General features: G+C 40.5%; 1 protein-coding gene across 4 annotated transcripts in view; it reads left to right on the forward strand.

Annotated features, from left to right (window-relative positions):
- Nucleotides 1-14,067, forward strand: part of LOC142390484 (IQ motif and SEC7 domain-containing protein 1-like) — a 205,557-nt gene that overhangs the window by 98,407 nt on the left and 93,083 nt on the right. Inside the window, exon 1 of one of the 4 annotated variants that reach the window (XM_075475947.1) lies at nucleotides 11,006-11,205. The exons of the other annotated variants lie outside the window; for them this stretch is intronic. Within the exon in view, the coding sequence (XP_075332062.1) occupies nucleotides 11,141-11,205 (65 nt within the window). The 5' untranslated portion in view covers nucleotides 11,006-11,140. Of the gene's footprint in view, nucleotides 1-11,005; nucleotides 11,206-14,067 lie in introns of those variants that run through there. 4 annotated transcript variants of the gene reach the window in all.

The raw sequence follows: 14,067 nt of genomic DNA on the forward strand, positions 1-14,067 counted from the left end.
CAAAGATTGTCTTATGGGTCATTTTTGAGCCGTGAATTATAAAAACATTTAAACACCAGAAAAAAGTTCACTGTTTTTTTCCCTTTCAATATAATTCATTCAGAAGTAATTACTTCACATTTATATAATAGCACAGGGTGCTTGCTCTTTTTCCAAATTAAAATTCCAGACTTTTTTAAAACTGATGCTTTTTTTCCTTAAGACCTTAACTTTATGTACTTGTAACTTGTGAGCCTACTGCCTACTTCATTGGTTGAGATTGTACCAACTGTGTTTATTAGAAATGTTCATTTTTATAGGCTAGTATTCAATGAACAAATGCATTATTCACAGTAAATTATGCTTTTACTGATGAAAACTTTTCAAAACATGAAAATCACAAGTACATGTCAATGGACCTCAGCAGTGACGTTACGAAAATGTGCCAGACTAGGCTGAGCATGCGTTGATTGGATATCATCCCATTAGGCTAATACAGTACGTGACCAGTTAGTAAAATTATAGTTTTATAGCCTACCTTCCTATTTCTCATTTCACAATGCCTTTGGGCATACTGTAAAACTCTACCATACATTTATTTTCCATACTTATTAAGACTTTCAAGACTTGCACAAGCACCCTGAAGCAATAATAAACCTTTATTATGTAAAAGAAAACTGAGAAAACAAGAAAACTGTTGGTCCAACTGACAGTTGGTTGTGTAATCCTGAAAACTGGTGATTGTCTTTTTGTATTGTGTAACAAAAAATACATGATAAAAAATGTATTTAATTGAGTTGAATAGATAAATAACAGGTGGTTTCAAAATAGATTTTGGATTTAAAATTCAATTAAGTTGCTTTATTTTGGGGCTTTGGTAGGGCGGGTCATTTTTTACCCGTAGGACAAAGGGAGTAAACACAATGTTAAGACCACACAAGGGTTAAAACAAGTTGACTAAGATCATTTCCAGTCGTTAACTTTTCACTCATCATAATTTCTGATAGTTTGTAATCGAGCTTCCTGTTGTGGGAAGCCTCCTTCTGATTGGTCGAAACCTGGAGGCCTGCTGCTGCCTGGGGTTACATCATCAAAGGAGAAACTTTGACAAACACGGCGCATTTTCGAGCATTACAGCAGCTCAGATGCAGCTGTGCAAAGTGAGCAGGACAATGATCCACCTCAACACAGAGTGTAAATGTGGTCATTACCACATTAAAGATCAGGCCGTCTCTCAGATCCCCACCCGACTCTCGTTTTAATGTGCAGATGTGGGAAGTTTGGGAAAAATGCAGAAAACATCTGCTCAAAAACTAGAAAATGTAACAATAATGATAATAATTCATCAACCAAGACTCACCAATGGGCGGGTATGTTTAAGATGATAACACGTTGTTTTAATCCTGCAGATAAAGCAGAAAAAACACAGAAAGTTTACTTTATTTTTCTGTCTTTAGTAAATCGGTGTTCATTACTGAGCAGGACTGTGAGGTCACCTTTTCAGAAACTGTTAAACTACAGAATGAAAAAGTCTTAACTCACGCAGTCGTGATCTACAGATCTCAATGTCGAGGTCCGGGTTTCCCTTCCTTAAGAACGGCTTCTTGACAAGCATTTGATTCACTGATGAAATTATACAGAGAAAAAGAAAGAAAGTTGAACCATAAAGATGAACTAATCTCATTCAATTTGATTTCTATACAAGAGATGATAACCTCTGCTAACTGAATGTAAATATCTGACAGGCTTTCATTAGCAGAGAAGTGTGATGCTGTTTCAACAGTTAAGATCCAGGACATAGGTCTTCTTTATCATTGTTATAATATAATATGACATAATATAATATAATATAATATAATATAATATAATATAATATAATATAATATAATATAATATAATATAATATAATATGATATAAGATAATATAATATAATATAATATAACATACAAATAATATGATATAATATAATATAATATAATATAATATACAAATAATATGATATAATATAATATGATATAATATAATATAATATAATATAATATAATATATAAATAATGATACAGTTATAAAATACTCTCTGCCAGCAGGTGGCGCTTCACCTGTACCGTCTCTGTTCATGCAGCATTCAGTTGATAATCTGAATATTTGAATAAAGTTGCATTTTTCTCTCAAATCTTCTGTGAGTGTGTGTGTGTTTGGGCTTCTGTCATGTTGTGGGGACTTTAATCTGCAGCATCTTCAGTTCTTATGAGGACGAAAGAATGCGTGAATACTTTTTTTTTAAGTCTTACTTTATTAAATCTCAGCGTAATGTCCTCAGAAGTGATGATGGAGGTGTGTGTGTGTGTGTGTGTGTGTGTGGCATTTCTCTCCATATGCCTCTGATCCGGGGCCCCTCCCACTCTGAGCTAAAATCAGCAACACACACATATGCAGAGTGACAGCGTGAAACCTGCGTTGTCATGGTAACACTTCACTTGACTTCTGCGACCCCCCCCCCTCGCACACACACACACACACACACACCCTTTCTGTTCCTCCCTTCCTGTAACACGGCAACCGTCTCCAGGCAACAGCCTCCTCCCAGCCCTCTCTGTTCTCACCGAGCCCAGCTGATTATTTCAATGAGGGAGGAAGGAAATGGAAAGATCTCATATTTACGTCTCATTTGCATATGTAAACATTAGTCCGACTGTTTATTTAACAATTAAAAAAAACTTTTACACGTTGAAAATGTTTATTTTTAGGTGAAGATTGGAATATTCGTGTCTTTTGTTTTTGCTTTTTACACATCAGATTATGTTCCGGATGAGACTTTTCTCACTGATTTATTTTAACTTTGACATTTTCATTTACAGGTCATCTTTAGAGGTCGTTCATTTATCTGATTACACGCGGTTCAGTATGAACGGAGTCGTTCAGTGCAGTCAGATGCAGCTTAAATCTTCATCAATAAATCGGACGGTAGACGCTGTAACGACCTCTGACTTCTCTGAGTTGTGCCTAGGTTGTGGTTGAAAAAGTATCCGTGTCTTTATCTTGTGTGTTACCGTAGTAACCATGTTAGGGATTCCCTGGGATGTCTCACCTGGTGAATGTTCAGATCAGGACTGAATCAGTGTTGTTACAGACTTCTCTCCAGGGTTTCTTCCTTCTTATGAATGATATCCAGATGGTTTGACGTTGTGTCGTAAGCTGTTTTTGTTGTTTGACGTGATTAGGGATGGGAATCGAAAACCGGTTCTTGTTGAGAACCGGTTCCCAGTGTTTCAATTCCTTGGAATCGTTTGGCAATTTTGCAAACGATTCCCTTATCGATTCCAGTGGGCGCGAATGATGTCACCACGCAACGTGGCGAGTCCAGCGCAGCCAGCAGTCAACAGTAAACATGGCGCCCAAGCGGTACAAACGCTCGAAAGTTTGGTTACACATCCCTAAAAAAGACGACAACAGGGCAACTTGCAAAGTGAATATTTCACCAAAGGGAGGAAATACTACCAACATGCAATAACTATGAATGAATGTCGCGTTTTCAATCCGCTCCGGACTAACGTTGGTGAATCTGAACCCAGCAACGTTAGCAACATTAGCAACGTTAGCATGTCCTCGGCTAACACTGCAGGTAACTAACAAACATTGCCTATCATGTTAGCACCATTTGCCTGATTGTAAAAGCTGCTGTTAGTAACGGTTAAGGTTAAATGAATGCCTTCTCAGGCATTACATTTAGATGAAATCATGAGAGACAGAGCCTGACTGGCTCAGAGCCAGAGGCTGGTGGTACTACCCCCAGTTCACCTCTACCTCCAGCTTCTCCTTTCACCAGAGCAGGAAGAGTTAAATTACCCAGGCCAGGATAGACCAATGTGGACCTCACCGTTGTTGGGTTTGTAAGGTCATGACTCGTGTTACTTCTAAAATAAACAAAGTTGATGCTAATCGACCGGTTTGTTGTCCTTTTTCTCCAAATGAGAATCGATAAGGGAACCGACAAAGAACCGAATCGTTAAGCAGAATCGAAAATGGAATTGGAATCGTAAAAATCTTATCAATTCCCATCCCTAGACGTGATGTATTAATGTTTACCTCTAAAGCAAAGACGGTGGGCGTAAATATGTTGTTTTGATAAGTAAATCTGAGCAGGGCGTCCAGTGGACGGGGGATTTACTGTTTAAACGGTGAGCAGACTCCACTCGGCTGGACGTCTTTGGTCCTTTTCAGCTGTTTCTGGTCAGTTTTATTCAGTCGGGTTAAAATCGGGTTCCGGTTCACTCTTTGTTCGATGCTCTCGTGGCCTTCTTCTAACTCCTGAACTTGTTTAGTTGTCAGATCCGATCCGTTCCAGAGCCTGTAAATGAGTTCTCCACCACGTGGAAACCTCTGCTGCCAGTAAAATAAAAAAGATGGAAAAATATAAAAGAAAGAGGGACAAACGGAGTGAAAAGGGAAATGAAAGGGGGAATTTAATGAAGGCAAAGAGAAAGATGGAGGAAGATGAAGAGATCAGTGAATAATGGATGTGTAGAAAGTGGGGAATGAATTAAAGGGAGGGAGAGCTGTTTTTGTTACATTATTAATAACATTTTCTTAATTTATTTTCTTTGTCTTCATCTCTATTCCTTCTCATCATCCTTCTGTTCTCTCCTTGTTGGACTTTTTCATCCCTCCTTCTTGCTCCTTCTGCTTCTCTTTTGTCTTTCCCATCTTTTCTTTTCTTTTCTTTTCTACATCTTCAGGGAAGCTCTTGTTCTTGATCTGAGCAGAAATGTTTAAGAAAATAAAAGCTTTTCGCTATTTAAGAGGTTATCTTTGCTCCATTGTTCATCAAATAGTTGCTTTCTGTGTCTTTTTGTGATGGACCTTCAGTTCAGCTTGTTTCCTTAAACCGAACCCAACTTTAACCCGTAAAAAAAAGCTGCCAGAGTCTAAACAGTTTGAACTAATACGTCCAGAAACGTCTGAGGAAAGAGAGTCAAAAGGGTCAAAGTGAAGGAAAACAGGAAGGAAAGACACAAGATGGGGAAAAAGAGGGGGAGGAGGAAGAAAGGAGTGGCTTATGACAAGTAATGATGAATTATGGAGGCTTGTCCTCAGGCTGAAGAGTTGCTGTGGAGGAATGGAGGGATGGAGGGATGATGGATGGAGGAAAAAACGGAGAGATTGAGTGAGATGATCTGTAAAAGAAGCCGGTTGAAGCTAAATGAAAGAGGGATAAGAAGGATGAGAAATGAAAGAGTGGTCGGAGAGTGAGAAGGATGAGTGGGTCAATACATTTTGTCACAAAGCAGAGCGGAAAACTATGTAATCCCTCGGCTCCCGTTACCAGGGAAACGGAGGGGGAAGCTCTTTTTATGTTTCACACTTTGTTGCCCACGGTAACTGTCCTGAGATTGAAGGATGGATAGAGGAAAAAGAAGGAGGGGGGGGCGCAATATTTTAGTTCCAGGAAAAGAAGGAGTTGGAGCTGCTGAGACTGAGAAAGGACAAACAAACCATCTTCTTTTTATCGAGTTTACCACAGATTCCCTTTCTGCTTCGAGTCTTTTTGTCTGTCCACCCGTCTCTTGAGGCATTAAAGGAAACGTTCTGGTTTTTTTAGGGCTGGACGAGTTAACTCGTCAATTATTTAAAGGGACAGTTCGCCTCTTTTGACATGAAGCTGTATGACATCCCATATCAGCAACATCATTTATGAACATCTTCTTACCCCCTGCTGCGTCCTGTGAGCAGAGTTCCAGCCTCGTTTTGGTGTTGATGAAGGTAGTCCGGCTAGTTGGCTGGCCTCACAATCGCTTGGCCCTATGTATTAAATGTATTACTCTGTTGAACGCATATTGTTTTAAGAAGCAAAACGCTTTATTTTTTAAACCCCAGCCAACTAGCCGGACTACCTTCATCAACACCAAAACGAGGCTGGAACTCTGCTCACAGGACGCAGCAGGGGGTAAGAAGATGTTCAGAAATGATGTTGCTGATATGGGATGTCATACAGCTTCATGTCAAAAGAGGCGAACTATCCCTTTAACCCCGATAAATATTTTATAGCGCATTATTTATTTATTTTAATTTAAAAAAATAGATATATTTTGGGGGGGCTTTTGTGCCTTTAATGAATAGGAAAGTTCAGAGAGACAGGAAACAGAGAGAGGGGGAACGACATGCAGCACAGGGCCATCCGATACAGGATTTGAACCGGGGCCAGCTGCAGCGAGGACTGTAGCCTCTGTACATGGGGCGCCTGCTCAACCCACTACGCCACAAACCACCCCTGTTTTATTATTTATTTTATTTTGTAAAAGTCTGTCGCTCACAGGCTTTTATTTTGTAAAATTCTGTCGCTCACAGGCTTTTATTTTGTAAAATTCTGTCGCTCACAGGCTTTTATTTTGTAAAAGTCTGTTGCTCACAGGCTTTTATTTTGTAAAATTCTGTTGCTCACAGGCTTTTATTTTGTAAAAGTCTGTCGCTCACAGGCTTTTATTTTGTAAAAGTCTGTCGCTCACAGGCTTTTATTTTGTAAAAGTCTGCTGCTGTCTGCTGCGGAACAGGAAAAGAAAGTAATCGGCGGATCCACCAAACATGGAGAAGGGTACGGAACTTTTACTCGGCCATTTTCATTTTAAAGTTCTTCCAGACGGCGGAGTCGACAGAACCAAAGTCATCTATAAACACTGCCAAGTTGAATTGTCTTCTCAGCGTAGTAGTTCCAGTCTAAAATATCACTTAAAGGCAAAACACACAACTGATAGCAGCAAGTCATTCAAGGAAACAGACAGTGGAGCGAGGCTTCTACATAAAAACTACAGAAAGATGCTGATGTTAAAAGTGTGTTTGCACAACAAATGTTATGGCACTTTCATTCATATGGCAGCACATTTAAAATAAAGCTAAATGCTAAAAGCTATACACTACTTTTGGATTCATTTTGGATTTTGTACGACAATCCCCCTGAAAATCCGCTAAGATGAGCGTTTGTTTGAACATTTGAGGCGTTTTTGCCCACATGGCCCGCCACCCCGAGGCCAAAGCCCGCCTGCACATCATCAGCGTGCAGACAGCCGTCGGCTGCCACTCATCACTTCCTGTCAGGCCGGGGAGCTCCTCTCTGCAGCCAGTCAGCGCCTCCTCACCAGAAGAAGAAGCAGCAGCGCTCACTTCCCTGCTCATCAGAACAAGACATTAGATTATCTTTGTTAAAACTCGTTTTTTTAAGTCTTTTCAGCTCAAATTGAGCCGCAGCTTCTCTGTTAATGAGCTGCTGCTGTGAGAGAAGGTGGCAGAAATGCATCCTCAGACCTTATAAAAGCACACAAAGTAAATGTAAATGTACTTTATTTCTACAGCCCTTTACAGACAATCCTTATGGTGTACCAAAGTGCTTTACAGCAGGTAATAAATAAAGAGAAGAATAAGTAAAAACAAATAAAAACAATAAAAGAACAGTGAAAGCAATACAATACAACAAATCTAACAAGATAAAATAATATAAAAAAGTGAGGCTGAAGAGCAGCTTTATGGATACAGAAGCCTGTCGTGTACGTGGTGGAATAAAAATGGAATTTCAATGTAGGGCCAATGATGATCAAAATCAAATCAAATTTATTTGTAGCACATTTCATGTACAAAACAGTTCAAAGTGCTTTACATAAAATAAAAGCATTGCAGCAGGGAGTGGAAGAAGCATTAAAAATACATAAAAGAGTATAAAGAGAAACAAATAAAATCATTTAAATGAATTTAAAACCAAGCAACAGTCCAGATAAGTTCAAAGATAGCGTGCAGATTTCATGCATAGACACATGAGAACAGAAATGTCTTTAACCTGGATTTAAAAATGTCTCCATTTGGTGAAAGTTTAATCTCCACTGGCAGTTTGTTCCACTTGTTTGCAGCATAACAGCTAAATGTTGCTTCTCCATGTTTAGTCTGGACTCTGGACTGGACCAGCTGACCTGAGTCCTTGGATCTCAGAGCTCTGCTGGCTTTATATTCTCTGAACAGATCACAGATTGTAAACCATCAGCAGGCTTTTAAAATCTATTCTGTGACTGACTGGAAGCCAGAGTAAAGATTTTAAAGCTGCTGTGATGTGTACAGAAGGTTCAGAATGAGGATTTAACCTTCAGTGTAACTTAATATATATATTAAGTAATATTATGTAATATTACCACATGTCTCAACCTTGTGAAGATGTTGACCATCTGAGGGCCTCAAACTCTCACCCAGAGACCCAGTCTGTAAAGCATGGCTGCTCTGTTCGAGTAAAGTGGGAGAGTCTGTCTCAGGGGCAGGTTCTTTAAAGGGACAGTTCGCCTCTTTTGACATGAAGCTGTATGACATCCCATATCAGCAACATCATTTATGTGTCACGCCCCATGTTTTTAGTTTGGTGTTTTATGTGTTAATCATGTCTTAGTTTTTAACCCTTGTGTGGCCTTAACATTGTGTTTACTCCCTTTGTCCTACGGGTAAAAAATAAGCCGCCCTACCAAAGCCCCAAAATAAAGCAACTTAATTGAATTTTAAATCCAAAATCTATTTAGTATGATGAAACCACCTGTTATTTATCTATTCAACTTAATTCAATACATTTTTTATCATGTATTTTTGTTACACAATACAAAAAGACAATCACCAGTTTTCAGGATTACACTTTTTTTTTTTTTTTTACCACAAACCAACTGTCAGTTGGACCAACAGTTTTCTTGTTTTCTCAGTTTTCTTTTACATAATAAAGGTTTATTATTGCTATTATATAAATGTGAAGTAATTACTTCTGAATTAATTATATTGAAAGGGAAAAAAACAGTAAACTTTTTTCTGCTGTTTAAATGTTTTTATAATTCACGGGTCAAAAATGACCCATAAGACAATCTTTGTACCCTAGTGGTCATGAGCGTCGCACCCGTGGGGGACGGGGGGTGTTTCGACACCCCCACTTTTACAGCAAGATGATTTCACCTTTTTGAATTTTCAATGACCAAATAAAGTTTTAACAAATCATAAAATGTGTTTTAAAGACCCTGTACCCTCTTTAGAATAATTCTATCCAGATTTGAGCAGTCTAACTATTGTAGTTTCCATACACGATCTAGTTTAGGGTGATCAAAATGCAAAAAAATGCAATAAATGGCCCTGTTCTGCATTTGTACAAATCAGAAAAAGGTTTCACAAATCCCAAACAAGGTTTTAATGAATCTATAGCCTCTTTAGAATAATTCCATGCAGATTTGAGCAGTCTAACTATTGTAGTTTCCATACAGGACCTAGTTTTGGCCAATCAAAATGCAAAAAAATGCAGTGAAATGGCCCTTTATGCCCATCGATTTAATTTGCGAATCGGATGCCAACTTCAGCGTCGTGTCTCTGGGCTTGATGTGGCGCTCATGTAACACCCCCACATTTAAAATCACTGCTCCACCCCTGCTAGTGGTGTACAGCGCCATGGAAACATAAACAAAAATAAAGTGTGACTTTTTCTAATGATGGGGTCCCTTTAGGAAAAGTCATAAGATTTCAAGTTGGAAAAAGATAGTTTAAGGTAATTTTTCTACAGCTAAACATGGTAGCTGGGGTTAAGTCCATGTTTAGTTTTTAGTTTTGCCATGTTTTAGTTTTCCCTCATGCCTTAGTTTTCTAGTCCAGGTCCGGTATTTAGTTTTGCCATGTTTTCCCCATAGTTTCTGTTGCTTTGCCATCACCTTCATTCACTTCACCTGTTTTCCCCTCAGCTGCACTCACTCAGTATTTAGTTTCCAGGTTTCCTCATTGTTAAGTTAAGTTAAGTTAGGTGTTTTTTCCATGTTATGTCAAGTCTTTTTTTTTGTTTTGTATTTATTCCACAGTTTAGTTTTTTTTTTTTTTTGTCATCCAGCTCAGCTTCGATTTTTGTTTGAACTTTTGTTTTTGTGAAATAAAGCCTGTTTGCTTTCTACATCTAGTCCGGCTAGTTGGCTGGGGTTTAAAAAATAAAGCGTTTTGCTTCTCAAAACAATATGTGTTCAACAGAGTAATACATTTGCATCACAAAATGGTTCTCCAGGAAAAAGTCAGACCTCACAATCTCTTGGCCCTATTTTCTCTCCCTTCGTATCACTGCCTGCTGCCGACAGCCGACAGCCGCACCTGTTACGGTGTTTGCTGCTCGGTCTGCATGGTCTACACAGCAGGCAGTGATACGAAGGGAGAGAAAATAGGGCCAAGAGATTTCTATTAAAATCTCTGAAAGGACCAAAAAAATAAAGCCATAATAGCAGCAGTGTTTTGAATACTGAGCTTTATTAAACTGGTAAATAGATGTAAAAAAGATGTAAACATTGTGAAGGAGTGATGGATTTGGGGGATTGTGGTGGACCCAAACACTTTAGACTTTATTTAGATAAAGCAAATCTAAAGTGATGAAAAGCAGAAGACTGAACCAACAGGAAGATAACCAGGAGACAAGAAAGCAAACGGAGCAACAATCTGACAATGGCTGAGAGAAAGTGAGGAGCTTAAAAGCGTGAAAAGGCTGATGATGATGATGATGATGATGATGGTTGACCACAGGGAACTAAGCGGAGGGGACTGAGGACAACTGCTGGAGAGTTTGGGGAAACTCAGACCGTGATTGACAGATAAAAACAGAACTGAGGCAAGACACGACTACAGATAAATAAATAAAAACAAGAATAAAAACCAAGAGAATAAATTCTAATTCAGAAATCCAAAATATCAACATCACAAACAAGAACAATAGAAAAGAAATCTGACCCAAAGTCCCAAAATAAGACTTTAATCTTTAAAAATCAGACGGTTTTATTTCCCTTTGGGGGTTTCAGAATGTGACATCCCCTCAGAGAGCTTTGGTTACTGCCCAGCTGCCTTCCACGGATCCATTATTCCGTTTTCACAGCAAATGTCCTGCCTGTGGATCAGTGCGCTTCAGCCTGAGCTCTGAAGCGGGATCTCAGAACAGAGGGAAGATGGTTATGATGATGATGATGATGACAATGATGATGATGATGCGTCCGTGACGAGGCGCGAGGGAAGGGGAGCGCGCGGCGGAGAGAGGCGGCCACAGAGCAGGAGAGAGGAGCTGAGGCAGGCTGGATCCGCGCGCCCTGCGTCTCCTCCCGGTTCATGTTGCGGCGGCAGCGACGTTGATCAACGGCAGCAACAATGTGGTGCATCAACTGCGCCTCGGACAAAACGCCCGCGATCCTCAACAACAAGCTGCTGTACTGGTAAGAAAAACGGCCACAGCGGGGGTCCGGGGAGCGGGAGTCCGGGGGTCCGGGGGTCCGGGGAGCGGAAAGCCGCTCCGCGCCTCCTCCGCACTGGGTGGATAACTGCGGCTTTTCCGCCCGCGGTGCCGCACTGCTGCGCGGCTCTCAGTCCGCGTCGTGCCTCCTCTGGGCGGCTGATGGTGGTGAACCTTTCTGAAATGCGACATGAGAGCTCAGGCTGCGTGTTGGTGGCGCTCAGACTGAGGGTGCTGATGAGAGGAATTAGCGCCATCACGCAGTCGCTGATGGGATCCTGTTCGTGCGCGCAAAAGGAGGCTGTTTGGACTGCGGTGACCTGCCGTTTTAGGCGCGGGGCGGTTTGTTTCCACCTGTGTCCGTGCGTTCCTCCCCTCTGAGCATGTCTCTGCACCTTTCTGCCGAGGTGTGCCATGACTGCAGCCTGTAATAAGTCCTTAAAGTTTTCAGATCAGGGAGGAAAATGTTCATCCTGAGCGGCAGAAACAGCTGAGCGCGCCGCGCATTTCTGCACTTCTGTCACCAGATTTACAAGTTTTACGGATATAAACACATGTTGAAGGAGATTTTTAAGTTTTTGGGTATTTTTTTAAATTATTTTTTGGGGGCTTTTGTGCCTTTAATGCACTCTCAGAAAATAAAGTACAGAATTGTACCTTTAGGGGTACTATGGCTTGTCACTGGGGAAGTACCCAGAAGGTATAGTTTTACCCTTGTGGTTTGTACCTTGCAGAGACCAATCTTTTACCTCTGGTGGCATTTGTGTACCCTTATACTGAAGTAACCTAACACAGACTGTCTATTGTACCCCAGCATGTAGAAAAAAAGGTACATATATGTACCTTTTACCACTTGAGTACATATAGGTACCTTTTGGACCCTCAAAAAGGTACATATATGTACCTTTAGGTCCAATAATTAACCCTAGGGGGTACATTAGATTGTACCTCAAGGGACAAAAAAGGACTCGTACTGTAGCCCTATTTGTGAGAGTGTGGACTGGATAGTTGAAGAGAGACAGGAAGCAGGGGCAGAGAGAGGGGGAACGACATGCAGCAAAGGGACCCAGATTTTTAAGTTTTGATTCAAATTTAAAGTAATGACAAACACTGACAGAGACACGGAGATGGAGTCGTGCTCCAGCATCTGGTGATCAGTGCAGAAATCTGAGCTCTGATTGGCTCTTTAATGGGAGTCGGAGGCAAAGCTGTGCGGCCTGCGGGGCTGAAGGGGGGCAGTTAAAGATGGGTTAGAAGACTCTGTGTGTGTTTATCAGCCTGCAGTGTCCACAGGGTTTCTTCTTCATGTGCAAACTGGCGTGGAAAGATGCTAACATGGGCTCAGATAAGACTAACCTGCGGTCAGTCATCGTCTGACTTCCCTCTGTGGTCCGGATTTTAAGGCCTCAGTTTGTTGGTTTGTGGTCATTTATCATCTTTGTTGTCATCTTCTGCCTGTTGTTGCCTTATTAGCCATTTTGTTTGGTTCTAGTTGCTCTCCGTTGGGTTTTACGAGGACTTTGTATCTAAAATTGTGAAATTTCCTGTTTTCAGTCTCTCCAACAACCAACTTTACTGTTTTTAGAAAATAGAAACAAATCTATGAATCGGTGCAGCAACACATGGAAGCTTCTCCAACCAGCAGGTTACCTGCTGACAGGTGAGGGTGTCAGGATGGGATATAACAGCAGCTTCCACCAAAGGTTCAGCCTCTCCAACAAGGATGGGTCGTGGCTCACCGCTTTGGGCCAAAACGCCATCAGAGAATCATCAATAAGTTCAGCAAATGTTTCTCAGGAAAAGATCAGGAAAAGACCAGGAAAAGATTAGGAAAAGATCAGGAAAAGATCAGAAAAGACTACACTGTAACGAATTGCTGTATATTTACGGTGGATTTACAACAGTATCCGACTGTATTTGACAATAATTGTAAAATACTGTTGAGTATTCATCGCTCACATGTTAACAGGTAAATCAGTCATTTAACAAACACCAGTAGATAACTGTAATTTAACAGCATAAAACAGTATTTGTAATGAATTGATGTCCAAATCCAAAATACATTATTATACTGTTAAATAAATTACGGTAGATGCGCTGTAAAATTACTAAAACAGTTGTCATGTACTGTAATCCGAAAAACAGTAATATACTGTTAAAATAAATAACAGTAGTTGCACTGTAATATAACAACAAAATACTGGCGTCCCTGCTGCCAGTATTTTACTCTTATTTTACAGGGAAATTCTTTACAGTGTAGGTTTGAAGAGTCAGAAATATATATATAATTAATAAATAAATAATCAGAAATAAGACTAAAGGTTCAAACTAATCCAGAAATGACAGATTTAAGTTTTGTTGCATTTTAAGAAATGTTTCCGGACACATTTTGTCTGTATTTGTGGTCATGTGAGTGTGGCTGGGGTCATGTTGGGTCCGCATATTCTCCTGGATAGTTAACAGTGTACAAAATGAAGCAGGTTTGCATCGCTGAGCAGCACCAGCTGATCCAGATAGACCCTGCAAACTGTGGCTCTGACTCAGGAGGCCTCCTGACCCGTCGTGGGGCCCCCAGGGCCCCCTGGGGTTGGTGCCTTTGGGGCCGTTCAGTAATCCAGTCGTGCACATGTAGACCAGAGTATCAGCCTGACCTCATTCCGACCCCGATGCAGTCAAACACACACTGACGCAGGGAGAAGTCATGAAGTCAACACAGTTTCTCACCATGTGATGACATCATGAATAAGGCTGAAACCAGCTTATTGGTAATATGACTCAAGTAAAAGTAAAAAGTAGTCATCCAAATAATTACTTGAGTAAGAGTAAAAAAGTGCTCGGTGAAAAA

Source organism: Odontesthes bonariensis, chromosome 10 (assembly GCF_027942865.1).
Source record: "Odontesthes bonariensis isolate fOdoBon6 chromosome 10, fOdoBon6.hap1, whole genome shotgun sequence".
Taxonomy (NCBI): domain Eukaryota; kingdom Metazoa; phylum Chordata; class Actinopteri; order Atheriniformes; family Atherinopsidae; genus Odontesthes; species Odontesthes bonariensis.